The sequence below is a fragment of the Triticum dicoccoides genome, chromosome 7B, assembly GCF_002162155.2.
Source record: "Triticum dicoccoides isolate Atlit2015 ecotype Zavitan chromosome 7B, WEW_v2.0, whole genome shotgun sequence".
Lineage (NCBI taxonomy): Eukaryota > Viridiplantae > Streptophyta > Magnoliopsida > Poales > Poaceae > Triticum > Triticum dicoccoides.
Window position 1 is genome coordinate 70,645,834 of NC_041393.1, and position 17,316 is coordinate 70,663,149.

Below are 17,316 nucleotides of genomic sequence, written 5' to 3' on the forward strand. Positions count from 1 at the left end.
CCAGCCAATGGCTACCACGGCACCGCCCGGCAGCCAGATGGCTGCCACGGCTCCCCCCCCCCTCGTGAACAGGAAGAGGGAGGGGGGGCTGGCCCAGGAGGTTTCGCCTTTAATTTTATTTTTTATTTCTGTTTTTCTTTTATCTATTTTCTGTTTATTTGCTTTATTTTATTTTCATTGTATTTTAGTTTAACAAAAAAGATGAGACCAACACCTAAATTAGTGTTTTAGTTTAACCCTCCGCCAAAAAAAGTTTTACTTCCAAATAAAATAGTTTGATATTTTATAAATTAGAAAAGGCATTTAATTAATTGTGAATGCCATAGTTTTAATTATTTAGTGCAATTAAACCACTTTGTAAAATGTTGGTTCATCACCTGAATTATTTTCCATAGATTGTACTTTTTAGTTTTGACATTTTGAAAACTTTAAACTTTGACTTTAATTTAAATTTGAATTTGAACCAAATGGAATTATAGGGGGATTGAGCAACAAAGAAAATGATGACATTGCACCATTAACATGGATTACTTTAGCTTAATTATCCCGACGTTACACATATTATATGACGAATAAAAATATAGTTGCAAGTGAGGTTACCGATAATGTTGAAGACGAACGAGGGATGCCATCGGGAGCAGCCCCAAGCTTAGGTGCTTGAGCATTCCTTGAATATTACCTTAGGGTGCTTTGTACATCACCGTCCTTAGGGTCTTGCCACTCCTTATTCTCCTCATATCGATATCTCACCCAGAACTTGAAAACTTCAATCACAAAAAACATAACGGAACTTCATGAGATATGTTAGTATGATGAAGAGAAAATCGTTCACTTTGGTATTGTCAAGACAAGATTCATAATTGTTCTCGCATAATGCCTATTGTACTCTATCATTTCTATAACTTATATTGACCAATATAAGTCACAGAAACTATAAAACAAACAAACTATGTATTGAAAATAGAATCTCTCACAAACAGAACAGCCTGTAATGATCTGAACAAAAGCCATAGTTCTATAACTCCAAAAATTCTAAAAAATTATGACAACGTAGAAAATTGTATGTCAATACTGTGTAAAAATTTGAGACCAAGATCACGTTCCAATAAAAACGTAAATTCCTGCACTGGGCGCAATTCTGTTTTTTCACAGAATCAATTCAACTAGTATCCACACTATCTCAAATGCTTTACCTGGCTTATTGAAATAAAAGGTACAAAACATGATTACTATAGTATGTTAATCATGTAGGCACATTTTTCTTTATAGCCTTTTAGCTAGGCATAATGATTTCAATGATGCTCACATAAAGAAAATAATTGAAGCATAAAGAGAGCATCCTGAAATTATATAGCAAACACATTTAAACCTAACACACTTTCTATGCATAGGGATTTTATAAGCAAACAATTTATTGAAGCAAAAATCAACTAGTATAAGAAGGCAAAACAAGTGCAACTTCAAAACTTTAACATAAAGAGAGGAAACATGATGTTGTTGAAATATATATAAGCATATCTTTCTCTCTCGTAATAATTTTCCCTCGACTGAGAAATGTTTGAATTCAAGATACAAAAATGACAAGTATCTCGCAGTGTACAGAAGTAACAAAATGTGGACCAACTTTCTTTCAACGTGTACAACTCTGGGCTGCAGTGTGTGCCTACTGTCGCAAAGTACAAATCAGACAAATGTGGTTGATTCGCTCGGGACATAATGACACGAAGTGGCCTTTTTTGTAGTGCCACCGCCCACCGCCGAGCGCGAAGGCCGTCAGATCCGCTCCCGCCACGCCGTCAAACAGGTCCACCGCCGCCGACGGCGCCCGGCGACGCGCTTGGGCAGCATGCGTATGTAATATTTCCTCAGGAACTGGTTATATACATTCAGACTATCTTAGAATCGCATTCAGCAATTAATTGGTCTCTATATTTTCTCACGACTGTGAAATGTTTGAATACCAGATACAGGAACGACAAGTATCTTGCGGTATGCAAAAGTAACCAAAATGTGGACCAACTTTCTTTCAACATGTACAACTGTGGGCTACAGTGTGTGCCTGCTGTCGCAAGGTATAAATCAGACAAATGTTGTTAATTCCGGCAGATACTAGGATTACCTTGGCACTCGCCTGTCAGTGGTCATATATACACTCTTTCGAAAATAAGACCAACAACATCAAATTCAGAAAATAAATTAATCTGGGTATCAGTCACAGAACCTGCTATTCCTAGCTAGGGTATGATATGGGCATTGGTGAATATCCCCATAAGACGGAACGAAAGTATTTTTCATTTCTTCTGATCTGATGCGCGCTATGCAGAACAGTTGTCGGCATCTCATCGGGTGTTCATCTCGATTAGGATGGCGTGTTCGGGCACAGAGTCTACATCACCAGGACCTTCTCTGATCCCAGTGACACCCTGAGGATGCTCATTTCTGGCTTCATGGTGGGGTTGATCAGCCATAGACCCATTGCCCATGTCGTTCTGCAGCGGACCAAATCCTCTGTGGCCTTCACTTCCGCCATCTCCATCGGCACTCTGCATATCAGAATCCCTCACTTTGGTGTATTTGGCATGAACCGACTTGGCAATGCTTATCAACAGCATGAGAGCTGACATACATATAGTGATGATGAAGAGACCAGAGAAACTTCGCAAAGTGAGAGGTGTTGCGTCCGTGTTGGCGATGCCATAGCTGGGCAATGGTGTTTCTGTGCCTAACCATTTCTTTTCAATTCGTGAGCCCTCAGCCCCAAGGTCCAGGATGGCAACCGAAAGATCATGCACCAGCGGAGATTTTTGAGGAAACACCTGAAAACAAAAACATGATGCTGGTTAGACAATATTGTTTTTGTCAGTGTAGCTATTGTAAGGATGCAGAGTGCATCTACTGAAGTGCTAGAGTAAGAAGCTTACAAAACCAAGTCCAGGTGTCTTGTATATGCGATTAACCATCTGGAATTCATTACGGTATTTAGGGTCAGAGAGAAACGAGGTTATATATGGGATCTCATCAACGATAGCTGAGACACCTCCACTCTTTGATCCCTTCCTCAAAGCTTTAGCATATTCCTCTTTATTCGGATAGTCCTTTAGCCTATTGACGTTGAAGCCTTCTTTTATCAAGACAGAACGTACAAATGATCCAGATTGGTATCCAATATAATCACCATTTGATCGGAGCTGCTCAAGATCTGTCACTGAGGGCCGGAGCCTCTTTGCAGTCAAAATGGATGATAAGCTAGCTGTGTAGCTCTGCACTATAACCAGCACAACAAAGCACCATATCACCACAACAATTTTCGACAGGGGGCTTCTAATAATTTGACCTGTGCAGATATTACGATAATCAATAGATTAGAGTATTCCGGACATAATGTAAGGTATGTAACCACTTATAAATTATAATGGATCAAGTATTGTGAGCAAGTTTGAGCCTGCTAACCATGAGAAAATGTCAAAGTCGAGAAAGAAAAGTAGAGAGCAGTGCTGCACTGTCTCAAACTCGATCCTTGGTACTCCGGGTTTCTGGGCCACTCGATCGTCCACACAACAAGTCCAGTGAAGAAGAATCCCCCCATAAGTGCTAACCAAAGTTGTGGTGTTAGTGGCTTTAGGAACACCCATTCAATTGCTGACTTGGAGTCATTCTCGGTGAGCACAAGCAGTGACACGCCTGACTCGGTGTATGGCATCGTGAAGTCCACGTCTACAGCTCGCTCTGCGGTTATAGTTATGTCACCCACTACTGCATCGTAGTTCTGGTTGTAAGAACCAACAAAGTACAGTGTGAGTTATGTGATTCTCACAAAATGCAGAAATGGCATGCAAGTGAAAGGAGCAAGGCTCACCCTCGAAGACACGTTGCGTACTAGTTCGTCATAAGAACCATCAACGGCAACGAACTCATAATGAAGAACATGTGGTAGTTTCTTCGCAGCAGCCTCAAAGATATCAATGCAATAGCCACTGACATTATGAGAAGTTGCATTCACAAAAGCTTTAAACCCCGGTTTTTTAGGCACAGCAACCTTGAGCTCCTTCACATAGCCTCTGGTCAAAGCCCCTGTGTCTCTTCCCGATAGTATTCTGTTGTTCATTCTCCCGATTTCTGGATTAACACAAGTTTTAATACCTTATCCGACTGCCAAGACAATGTTCTCAAGTTGTATGGGAAAAAGCGAGAGCTCCATAGCACAAAATTAAAATTAGTTGCTCCAATATGACTAACGCATGAGAGTGTTTAAGGTAAGCAGAATATAGCTTTGCACTTCTTCACACACTTAAAGGAAAACACATGTTTTTAGGTGACCTGCAAGATTAACTTGGTTCTCATGTTTGGATACATAGTTCGATCTGACATGCTTTCCTCCTATTATACGTGCTACTACACATGCAAAACACAAGCCTGTTACTTGGAGGTACAAACCGATTTATTTTTTTTTGGCTTAATATCAAAGTGGTACAAAAATGGGCAATACAATTCAGTGTAAAATGAATGTGGACCACAGATAGTATGTACTACTCCCTCCGTCCCATAATATAAGAACGTTTTGTTATGCGACGGAGGGAGTACTTTCCACCTCGACGATCTGAAATGGTCGATATTGTCCATCTAACAAGGGAATTGTAGGAGAAATTTATGTAATGGCAGAACAAAAGAAGGGGCGAAACATGCTTTTTATCTGATAGACCTAAACTACATTCAACCGAGCTGAAATCAGAGTAGGTTTCATCAAATCTTAGATATGCACAACAACTTATGCTTAAATGTGTGGGATTAAGCAGTTACCTTTCCCAGTCAGTTTTGTACTACAATATTCACATCGATCCCCTTGTTTGGTACTCCCTCCGTTCGGAAATACTTGTCATCAAAATTGATGAAAAGAGATGTATTTAAAACTAAAATACGTCTAGATACACCCCCTTTTATCCGTTTTGATGACAAGTATTTCCGGACGGAGGGAGTACTATATTAGCAGAGTAACAGTTACTAGTATTTTTCATGATGAAGGCAGTGGACAAGGCCTCGGCATTGGCAACAACGAACCTCCTCGGCCTTATTTGGAATCGGATCTGGTTTGGAGTTCCTCACCTGGGGTTGAGGAGAGGAGGTAGCCCGTCGCAGGTGCGGCGAGGGGCCTGCACTGCATCTACCTGGAAGAAGGTAGTCCATCTTCTGCCCCATTGGCAACAGCAATCCCCGCCACCGTACGACTCCCGCAAACGGTGGGGGGCCGGGACGGGAGGTCATTCCGACGAACAGCGAGCTCGCCGCCGTTGCGCCGGTCGGCGGAAAGGCTGGAGATAGCGGCCAGGGATTTAGGTTGCGTTTGGTTTAGGCCCAAGATTGGCCCTACAAAATATGGACGCCCATAAATGGGCTTATGCTAAATCCCCATGGACCAGGCCCAAAACACCTCTGAGACAAAACTGAATCAAAGTCTATACCCAAAAAGGTTTTAATTACCGAAAAAGGAATCAAAATCTATACCCGGACATCCCCTGAAAAGAAAATCTATACCCGGACAACTCTCAGTTAAGGTTTCCTGAAAAAAAGAAGGTGTGCCTAGGTCTCAGCCGACTGAGATTTAATCAAGTCTCAATCAAGTGACATAACATATAAAAAAGAAAAAGGAAAAACTGAAAAAATAATTTGCAGGAATTTTAATGTAAGATCTCTCACGGATATACTGTCGACTAAGACTTCGTTAAATCTCAGTCGACTGAGACTTAGCAAGATTGAAAAAAATCTCTAAGTTAAGGTTGTTTCGCTCAAAATAAAAAATTAAGGTTGTTCGAAGAACGCCATTTCTTTCACAAAGCTCTTCTGGCTAGTGTTTGACGCGAATATTCCCTAAATAAATACCGAAATTTCATCAACGAACGTGCCTCTGTTGTGTGGTTCATGATAGATCGGGCGGCTACCACAACTTGAAGGTTTCCAAGAAAAACCACTACATATATTGGGGGTTCAACTGAGAGTACAACTGTATTATTTACCAGCCGTTGTAGCGTCTCCGGGTGAGCCACGGGGAAGCCGGTCCAGGCGGCACGACTCCGGCGCCGGGGAAATGCTTCCGTCGCCGGCCGCCGCCGGCATGCTCCAGAGCGTGAGCATGACGAGCAAGGCGACGGCGAGCGCGCGCTCCATTTTTGGATCTCCCCAGTCCAACCCATCGGCTCGGTATATATAAGCATTCTGACTGATGTGATGCAACTAAAAGTCTATTCGGACCAGGACCTGGACGTTGTGACTGGTCCTTGTTGAATCTTCGATGCTGGCTGGGTAGCCTGGCGCGAACGAACGGGTCAGAAGGCCATTTTCCAGAGGTGGAGCGAGCTGAGCTAGATGCATGGATCGATGGAACAAATGGAAGATCGGCCGAGCATGTCCCTCTCCAAGCAAACCTCAGGAATGAAGAAGAATCGTATCAGCCGGCGAATAAGTTACAACACGCGTGGCGACGTGGCATCACCTTCGGGAAGTTGATTCTCGATCGAGGCTGTATGTGGTGTGAAAAGAGCATGCTTCCAGAGACAAGTCAGACTTCCCTAATTTGACTCTTGTACGTTACATGCAGCTCTTCATACGGTTCCACATTTACAAATAGAAATAGAACTCAAGGGTGTACTGTTTTTTTTTTTTTTGGAATTCAAGAGCTTTATTGATTTAAACAGCGGGGTTACATTCCTTCATTACACATGCCGTAAGGAAGGATGGAATATAGTTTATCCAAAGGCATCTTCTCCTAGAGGAACTACACTGTCTAGCGCAAAGATGCGCCATTTCATTTGCTTCTCTATGAGTATAAACCAAACAAAATTCCTCAAACATCCCGCAAAGCTCTTGTATCTCTGTCACAGTGATCGCTATCTCCGAACGGTCTAGACCTGGAGAGTTGCACTGTTTTATAACTTGCTGAGCATCGGATTCAATGATGACTTTCCGATACCCCAAGTCTGCAGCCAACTGCACGCCATCTCTGATTGCATATACTTCCAGTGATCTTGCATTAAGCCCCACCTCATACCATAAGGATTGTGCTCTGATCAGATTACCTTCATGGTTCCTCACAGCCACCCCGGTCCCACCTTCATGAGTTTCTGCACAAAAAGCTGCATCCACATTGATTTTTATGAAACTCTCTTCTGGCGGCTTCCACTTGTGAGCTTCTTTGCTCGCTCGGACTGCACTCTGCTCTCCTGTAACTGATAGATCAGTGGTTACATCTATTGCCCATTTAACAGATTGTGCTATGGACCGAGTAGTTTCGCCATGATTTCGCGCATTCCTCTCTGTCCAAACAGCCCAGGATCCACATAATACTATACATAACGCAGTTTGGTTCACCTTATCTCCTTCTACTATGTCCATCGCCCAAGTTACAGGGTGCAGAGTTGGTATCTTTACTGATGTAAATTTCTTTATCTCCTGCCAAAATATTTTTGCCCATGTACATTCAAACAAGGCATGTTGTATGGTTTCCTCCGCATGCTTGGCAAAAACCAATCTGCTCAATATGCCTTTGGCACAAGACAGCTCTTGCTGGGACAAAGCCTTTTATGACACGCCACCAAAAATTCAGAACTTTGGGAGGGACGGGAAGGCTCCATAATTTCCTCCAAAACTTCTTATCTTGTCCCCCTGAGCTAGCCGGAGTTTCATCATTTCTTCTGAGTTGCACACTTAGTTTATAGGCCGATCTTACTGTAAAGTTACCAAGCCGATCCGGGTGCCACGCCCAGAAATCCTCCTGCACTCTTCCCACTGGAATTCTAGCAATCATAGATATATCTGGTTCAAAGAAATTTTCTTCTAGTTTCTCCATATCCCAACCACTAAGGTCAGGCTGTAGCAGTTCATCCACTCGGGATACATTGGCAGTTGGTCGCCTAAAGATAGGCCTCTTACTGTTGCTTTCGGGGATCCAAGTGAAGGAAATATGCCCTAGAGGCAATAATAAAGTTATTATTTATTTCCTTATTTCATGATAAATGTTTATTATTCATGCTAGAATTGTATTAACCGGAAACATAATACATGTGTGAATACATAGACAAACATAGTGTCACTAGTATGCCTCTACTTGACTAGCTCGTTGAATCAAAGATGGTTAAGTTTCCTAGCCATAGACATGAGTTGTCATTTGATTAACGGGATCACATCATTAGGAGAATGATGTGATTGACTTGACTCATTCCGTTAGCTTAGCACTTGATCGTTAAGTATGTTGCTATTGCTTTCTCCATGACTTATACATGTTCTTATAACTATGAGATTATGCAACTCCCGTTTATCGGAGGAACACTTTGGGTGCTACCAAACGTCACAACGTAATGGGTGATTATAAAGGAGTACTACAGGTGTCTCCAAAGGTACATGTTGGGTTGGCGTATTTCGAGATTAGGTTTTGTCACTCCGATTGTCGGAGAGGTATCTCTTGGCCCTCTCGGTAATACACATCACTGTAAGCCTTGCAAGCATTGCAACTAATGAGTTAGTTGTGAGATGATGTATTACGTAACGAGTAAAGAGACTTGTCGGTAACGAGATTGAACTAGGTATTGGATACCGACGATCGAATCTCGGGCAAGTAACATACCGATGACAAAGGGAACAAAGTATGTTGTTATGCGGTTTGACCGATAAAGATCTTCGTAGAATATGTAGGAGCCAATATGGGCATCCAGGTTCCGCTATTGGTTATTGACCAAGAATAGTTCTAGGTCATGTCTACATAGTTCTCGAACCCGTAGGGTCCGCACGCTTAAGGTTTCGATGACAGTTATATTATGAGTTTATGAGTTTTGATGTACTGAAGGAGTTCGGAGTCTCGGATGAGATCGGGGACATGACGAGGAGTCTCGAAATGGTCGAGACGTAAAGATCGATATATTGGACGACTATATTTGGAGTTCGGAAAGGTTCCGAGTGATTCGGGTATTTCTCGGAGTACCGGAGAGTTACGGGAATTCGCCGGGGAGTATATGGGCCTTATTGGGCCATACGGGAATAGAAGAGAGAGGCAAAAAGGAAGGAGGCCTGCCCCCCCCCCTCTGGTCCGAATTGGACAAGGGGCGCAGCCCCCCTTTCCTTCTTCCTCTCCCCCTCTTTCCCCTTCTCCTACTCCAACAAGGGAGGTGGAATCCTACTAGGACTAGGGAGTCCTAGTAGGACTCCACACTTGGCGCGCCCCCTCCTAGGGCCGGCCTCCTCCCCCCTTGCTCCTTTATATACGGGGGCAGGGGGGCACCCCATGACACACAAGTTGATCTACGGATCGTTTCTTAGCCGTGTGCGGTGCCCCCTCCATCATATTCCACCTCGGTTATATCGTCGCGGAGTTTAGGCGAAGCCCTGCGCCGGTAGAACATCATCATCGTCACCATGCCGTCGTGCTGACGGAACTCATCCCCGACGCTTTGCTGGATTGGAGCCCGGGGAACGTCATCGAGCTGAATGTGTGCTGAACACGGAGGTGCCGTACGTTCGGTGCTTGGATCGGTCGGATCGTGAAGACGTACGACTACATCAACCGCGTTGTCATAACACTTCCGCTTACGGTTTACGAGGGTACGTGGACAACACTCTCCCCTCTCATTGCTATGTCATCACCATGATCTTGCATGTGCGTAGGATTTTTTTTGAAATTACTACGTTCCCCAACACCAAGGATCATCCCAAATTCTAGTGCTGCTTCTATCCCCTACACGTTTGATTAATCCCCTATTAAGGAGTTCTCGTCCATGCAATATTGCTCTCCACGTGTGAGATGAGTTCCGTTTATTCCTAGCTTCCATAAAATCTCTGTCGTGGAAGTATTTCCCCTTCAGAATTCTAGCACACAAGGAATCAGGCTTTGTTAATAACCTCCACCCCTGTTTTGCCAACATTGCCTGATTGAATAGTTGTATGTCCCTCAATCCCATTCCTCCTTCCCCTTTTGGTATTGCAATATCAGCCCATTTCTTCCAATGCATTTTCCTCTTTTTGTCATCTCCTCCCCACCAAAACCGTGCAACTACACTCATTATCTTCTTACACATGTTTTTTGATAGACTGAAACAGCTCATGGAGAAGGTAGGTATGGCTTGGCAGATTGATTTTACAAGAACCTCTCGGCCCGCACTGTTCAGTAACAATGGTAACCATCCATTGCAGAACTTCTTGATGGAGGATACAATACCTTCAAATTGTGAGTCTGTTGACTTCCCTAGGGCAGTAGGGAGTCCAAGATATTTCTCCCTCAGTGCCTCAGTCGCAATGCCAGCCCTCTGCTGTACTGTCTGTTTCACTTCATCCGGACAGTTAGCGCGGAAGAAAATTGCAGATTTTGCTCTGTTTACTAATTGTCCAAAGCTCCTCCTGTATGTTTCTAGTATATCATGTATTCTAGTTGCTCCAGCTTCAGTGGCCCGCGTAAAGATTAAACAATCATCCGCGAAAAGCAAATGTGTGATCCATGGTGCATGAATTCCCACTCTAATTCCCCTGGTTAGATGACCTTCTCCAACTTTCCTCAGCAAGTACGTCAGTCCTTCCGAGCAGATCAGAAATAGGTAAGGGGATATGGGTCCCCTTGCCGTATACCTTTAGATGGTTTAAGGGATTCAGAGAAGACACCATTTACTCTGACTGAGAATGAAACAGTTTCCACATATGCAGGCCCGGACCTATGGGAGTGCAACCTGTGCGCTTGCACAGGGCCTCCACTTCCTAGGGGCCCCAGATTTTTTATACAATGCACAAGCTGGCCCTGCATGCATACAGTCCATTTGGCACTGTTGGCTGTTCCAAAAAAAATTTTGAGCGAAATTGGCTGTTCCAATTAATCAATTCGGCTGGGACCCTGAGGTGGGCCTCTGGCCTGCACGCATCACGCGATCCCCCAATAGCTAAATTAAATCATGTGACTAGTAGTAGTCAGACTAAAAGTTTTTAGTCAGACCCTGTTTGGAAGGTGACTACTACTAGTCAGCATTAAATGTCTCAGTATTAAATTCTTCCTAGGGAAACGGCGGAGTGGAAAGGGGAGCGGCTGCCCCCTGCCTGCGTGCGAAGGGGATGGGGCGGCAGATGCGTCGCCCGCAACAGGATGGGCCCGCCAATTAATTAGAGGAGAGACTTTAGTCACTTTTAGTTGGGGGTGGGGTGACTAGGGACTAAACTAGTTTTAGTCACCCACTAGTCAGAGGTGTTTGGAGGTTTACTGACTAAGAGTGACTACTACTAGTCTCTAGTCTCTAGTCACTAGTGATCCAAACACCCTCTCAGTCCAATCGTCTCTCGAGCAGAGGAACCACGACTGCGTCTCTTCGTCCGCAACGCTGGTAGATTCTTCCCTCCGGACGGCACCACAGGAAGGGCAGGAGCGAATTGTTTCTGCAAATGATGGAACTCATTTTCCATCGGCCAAGGATTGGTGGCTCTGACCGTGAGTTTAACTAGTACTTCCTCTGTCTGAAAAATCTTGTTTTAAACTTGTCACTTGAATGGATTTATTTAGCACTAATTTGGTGCTAGATACATTCATTTAAGGGACAATCTTTTTTGGACGGAGAGAGTATTTTTAGTTTTCGTCTTTTTATGTTTGACTTTTGAATTTTGAATTTTACCAATATCTTCTAGTTAATTTTATTCTTTTTATCTTTTGTATGTACATTAGATGTTTAAGTGATCTATGTCATGTTTTCATCGGAAATAATAATCTAGATACCAAAAAGCGCAAGGAAAAACTAAAAAATAGAGGATCTAACTAAATCTCAAAAAAGACTATGCAACAAAGCGTTGGATGTATTAAAAAAAGCGTTGAATGTATAAGATTCTCGAACCATCTGATTGCTATGTGACAGGTATGACTTATATATCATTATCATTCCATTTTCTACTATATAATATTAGGCCCCATTTTAGAGTTTAGCACAGGGCCTCCTATATAAGTCTTCCGGGGACAAAGGCGCTTTGTTCCTCCGAAATAATCTCTTCCAAAAAAGGCCTCAACCTGAGAGCAAGTACCTTAGCAATTATCTTATACAAGACGTTGCAAAGAGATATCGGTCGGTATTGAGCCAGGTTCTATGGGTTTTTAATCTTGGGAATGAGAACCAACACCTTAATCTTGGAAATAATCTCAAGGGTGTACTGTTATGCATCATCTTAATACTACTCCTACTTCTCTTGGTCACGAGCACGAGCAGTAGCCCATTCATGCATGCATGCGTGCATGCATGAGCCAATCGAGAAATGGGTATACGCGCGCATGCATGCCCGCTGTGGCCGGCTAGCTCTTCCGTCGCCATGTTTCGGGCGGCCGCTGCATACGTGTTTTTTTTTTTTTTTGAAAAGGGGCCGCTGCATACGTACTCTTGCAGATACGTGGTGTGCTACAATTCCTTTGTGTGTGTGGGTAATGGGTATACACATGTACGTAGGTCGACCCAACACGTGGCGCGGAAGTGCTTGGAGAGCCCCTATAGGTCCCTCTCCGAGAAAATTGGCACGGAAGAACCGCATGCACCACGCGTGGCATCAGCTTCGATGCGTTGGCCGCCACACACTGGTTCAGATACGTGGCATGTACTTGTGTATGTGTGTAAGAATCCGCTGAGAAGTTCCCTGTGGTGTTACGGCTCCACATGTACTACCAGAGTTCATCTTGATCCTCTCGGTGTCAATCGATATCACGCATGCATGCATGAGCCAATCGAACGAATGGTCTGTGCTTCTGCCGCGATCTTCTGGCTTTGGTGTGCGAAATCGCGTGGAAGCTTTGGCGCCGCGCTACGGTTCCTTGAAAGTGCAGAGCTCTGCGTACCGTTGTGTGGCTACATGTTCAGTATCTGATCAGGTCCATGCGGTTGAAAGTAATCCGGTCGTCGCCCGGAATTTCGTTGGTGCTCCTGCCCCTGCACGCGAAAAATATATTTCAAGATGTGAAAAAATTCTAAACAAAAATTTGGCGCATACATCTCAAGTTTTTGTTTGGAATTTTTTGACATTTTAAAATATATTTAAAACACATTTTAAAAACCAGGAGCACGCGCTCCCATGTGCCAAAACGCCACTCTCGGTCGTCGCCTAGCTATGTTCATTGTTCAGATCACCGGGCAGATGAAAAGTTGAGTTTTAGAGGAACCCAGACGAAAATGCATACTGGCTGACAGATAGAGGTTTTGCAACATTTTTTTTTGCGGGATAATACTTGTATTATTCAACACTCAAAGTTACAATCACCACCGGCAATGTTGAGGAGTTCATCCGGATCCGATCCAAGCCACACAACAATTCGGCATTGTGATCGCCCAAAACTTGACAGGAGGTGACTAGCGTTGTTTTTGCTACGGACAATATGAGTAATACTAGAATTATACCCGATCAAACCTTCTTTGATCTCTTTTATTAAAAAGGCATATTTAGATATATTTTCATCTCCCTCTTGAATCATCTGTACTGCTTTTAAATTGTATGATTCAACATCAATAGGTAGATCCACTCCATTGCAAAAGCGAGTAAGAGGCCCTCTCGAGTGCCCGAAATCTCAGATTCAAGCACATCATCACAACAAAAAAGATAATTGCATGTGTTAAATATGATGCTGCCACTTTGGTCCCTACGGAGTAGGGATCATACCTGTTTCAGCCACACCATCCAAAACAGACCCATCTGTGTTGAGCTTCACCCGTCCAGCCGCTGGTGGAGACCAAGGATTGTGTTCTTGATGCCTCATATCACATGTGGGTGCCACCAGAGGGAAACAAACTTGAGCTGGGAACTTCCCCTTTGTATGGGAGGTTGCAACAGAGTTGTTATGTACCTCATCAGAAGCGAGTTTGTGGGCGCTTTGTACTGTAAACACACCTGCTTTTCCTGGTGCCTAGGCCAGGAAGTCCTCACCAAAACGGGGTGATGGTCAGATTTTCAAAATTTCAATTCTGTCCACGGGCAGAAAGAATTTATGTTGTTTTGTGAGGTCCCAAGCTCCATTGTGATCCAAGAGCTCGGACACCCACTTTAGCCTACAGCGTCCCTTATGACAAATGAGGCTACCCGTTGTCCCTCGCACCACCAATCTATCTCTTCAAATACGCACACTCTGGCCATTGGCAATCCTCCATACAAGCCCTTTCTTCAATAGGTCCAACACGTAATTGATGGCCTGCCATGTTGAAGAGGGGTTACTAGCAAAAATTGTGTCCTCAAATCTCCCACTTGGATAGTATTTAGCCTTCAATAATCTAGCACACATAGTATTTAGGAATGCAATCTATCTCCATGCCTGCCTTGCAAGTAGCGCTTGGTTAAACAGCCGGAAGTCTCTAAAACCTAGGCCCCCAATGGACTTTGGCCTTGTCATTTTATCCCATGCATGCCAGTGCATCTTGCGTTGCCTTTTTCAGCTCCACAATAATAATTTCGTACCATATGATTTAAATCATCACAAAGTTCCCAACGGAAGTTTAAAAACACTCATTAAGTAGGTATGGATCGACTATGCAATTGACCGGATGAACACCTCTTTTCCCGCCGGAGTGGAGTGGACATCAAAAGCAAACAGTCTCTTTGTGAGCTTTACTTGGAGATTTTGAAAATTACCTTTCATCATTCTGTCGTCTGGGGTGGGTAAATTTAACATTTTATTCTTCGAACTAGGAGGCAATTGCCTCGATCCATGCATTCCCATTAGTTATGCATGTAAGTAGATAATTGAAAAGTTAACTATAGAAAATCATACTAAAACACAGACAACCACTAATCAGGAAACATGATACCCTCTGGATAGCACACTGCACACCAGTGACGGAGTGACGGAGGCCGGATTGAAGCAAATCTTGGGCCAAATTCTTTTTGGCAACATGGAATCTTTTTTGCCTCTTATGACTACCCCACTTTACAGCAACATGTAAAACATCTCATCTTCTATTTTTACAACATGAAATAAAATTTGACATGAAATTTTTATGCATCAATTTTAAGAACATACACGGATAAAAAAAATTGAGAACACACAATTTGTCACAATAGTCGGCAACCGAGCAACTATGAAGGAGAAATATGCAAGGTTGGGGCGGCAAAAGAACACTGAGCCGAACCACTCTCCTTCGCAAAAAAAACATACTACAGGGCCCCGCAGGCATGACGAAGAACCAACTATCACAACCTGGCCGTGACCCCTCCTCACTCAACCCTGATGTCGTTGCCACATGAGTCACCAACACAACCGCCTCTAACCATATACCCCTCTAACCAAATCCAACCCTAAGATGATGCCTCCCAAGAGAAGCACGGCATCAAGTGCCTTCATCGCCGATTCTAGGATTCCTAGTCTAGGTTTTAACCTGACCATAGTTGAGCCTAACTTTCGCCGACAATCTCTCCTTTTGATCTGCGACCAACTCGTCTAGCTGGCACATTGTTGTATGTTGCCTCAAAAGTTGCAACCCACACCAAAGGTGAGACATTCCAAACTCTAGCACCGAGGACTCCGCGGACAACCAAGGCAGCACCCTCATGAAGCAAACAACGTCATGACGCCATCGCCGCCTGTTTCGGGGGACCGAAACAAGGGTTTCCCCAGGCGCTCGAGGAGTGACATGATCAAGACTATGGCAGCGGCCCAAGAAGGATACGCAACCCGCAGGCGTCGTCGCTACCAGCAACGGGCAAGCCATGCGGAGATTTCGCCCCGGCCCATGACCATAATCCAAAATACCGGAGCCACGATAGGGAGCATGTCGTCGGGTGAGTTCACCGCTACAGGAAGGCGAGACACGCTCATCAACATTGCGGAGAGGTGACACCGGCCTTCCCGTCGCCAACGACGACCACGAACGGCCGTCCTCGCCGCACCGAGGTAAAGACCCGTCAGACCGCCGCCCAGAGCCACTGCTTTGGCTTCCGGAGTCCACACCAGGCCGCAACCTATCTGAATCCCACCGCCGCGTGCGCCATCTGTCGAGCAGAGCCAACCTTGAGCATAGCCGGCACCACGCCACCACCTCCGGCCACCCCCAACCACGCCGGTGAAGGGGAGGCCACCTAGGCGCGTGCCCGCCGTGTTGTGAAGCCATGTCAATATGACAAGGGGAAAGGAATAGCACCCGCGGCCCGCGCAGTTGTGCGGTTTGGAACCGCCGCAACACCGTAAGAGAAGGCCGTGGAAGAACACCAACCAAGGGAACACAACCTGGTGTTGCCTTCGGCAACATAGACTTATTTAGACAAGATTTTTCAACGGTGACAGAAGTGGAGGGGTGGTGGAACGACAAGCAACGATGGCTAGGGTTTCCCCGTGCCACCGTTGGGAGGAAAGCAATACATTGTTCTAGTTTTAGAACATTTGAATTGCATATTGTCAAAACGGGAAGAAACTATTGTTGCAGCATTTGGATACAGAAACTGGTCTGGGAGCTACTTTGCGATATCATCCACCTTCAAGCATGGACTACCAGGTTGCTTGACGATTGATTCCAAAAATAAATAAAAATGGTTGCCTGACAATTTATTTAGCAAAGCAAAAAAAGAAAAAATATATATCATCCACCTTCAAGCATGGACTACCAGGTTGCTTGACGATTGATTCCAAAAATAAATAAAAATGGTTGCCTGACAATTTATTTAGCAAAGCAAAAAAAGAAAAAATATATATCATCCACCTTCAAGCATGGACTACCAGGTTGCTTGACGATTTGATTCCAAAAATGAAAAAAAAAAGGTTGCCTGACAATTTATTTAGCAAAGCAAAAAAAGAAAAAATATATCATCAATCACGCCGTCCGTGGGATTCGAACCCACGACCACACGGTTAAAAGCCGTGCGCTCTACCAACTGAGCTAGGACGGCTTGTCGCACATTAATCTTCAATAAAGACTGTGTACATTAACGTTTGTTTTCAAGATGCATTGTCCAATTTTTTTGCGAGGCCGTTTTTCAGCAACTTGGGAAATGGGAACTATGTTTTGCGAGGCCCTTTTTCAGCTTGCAACTATGTAATCAATCAAAAGCACCTGCAACTATGTTCGTTCTGTTACGTTACCTCTAGAACATCCATGTCAACATGTCACGTAGAGAAAACAAGAAAGAGATGATCCATTTGCCGATATGTTGTCACGAAGTAAGCACTCCTTTCACGTTACTAAAAGCTTGCAAAAGACTTCGGATAACAAAGTGAAAGATGTTTCAGCATAAGCATAGGCTTTGATTTGGCGTGTTCCAGTCGCGATCTGAATAAAAACCGGCTCATGGCTGATTGTTTTTTCTAGCTTGCTGATTGTTTTTTTTTTCAAATGTGAAGTTGTGAACTAGTCCCTC

The 17,316-nt window shown here is 44.1% G+C and overlaps 1 protein-coding gene and 1 non-coding gene across 2 annotated transcripts; both read right to left on the reverse strand.

The window, feature by feature from the left end:
- Positions 1-2,069: 2,069 nt before the first annotated feature.
- LOC119340940 (glutamate receptor 2.8-like) lies at positions 2,070-5,311 on the reverse strand. The gene is made up of 5 exons (XM_037612834.1): positions 5,101-5,311; positions 3,857-4,116; positions 3,451-3,766; positions 2,922-3,334; positions 2,070-2,816 (listed from the first exon to the last, which is right to left on the reverse strand). The coding sequence occupies exons 1-5, from the start codon at positions 5,156-5,158 to the stop codon at positions 2,340-2,342; spliced, it is 1,524 nt and encodes a 507-aa protein (XP_037468731.1). The 5' UTR covers positions 5,159-5,311; the 3' UTR covers positions 2,070-2,339.
- Positions 5,312-16,775: 11,464 nt separating this feature from the next.
- Positions 16,776-16,848, reverse strand: TRNAK-UUU. The gene has a single exon. It is a non-coding gene; the product is annotated as a tRNA-Lys (tRNA).
- Between the last annotated feature and the right edge of the window lie 468 nt (positions 16,849-17,316).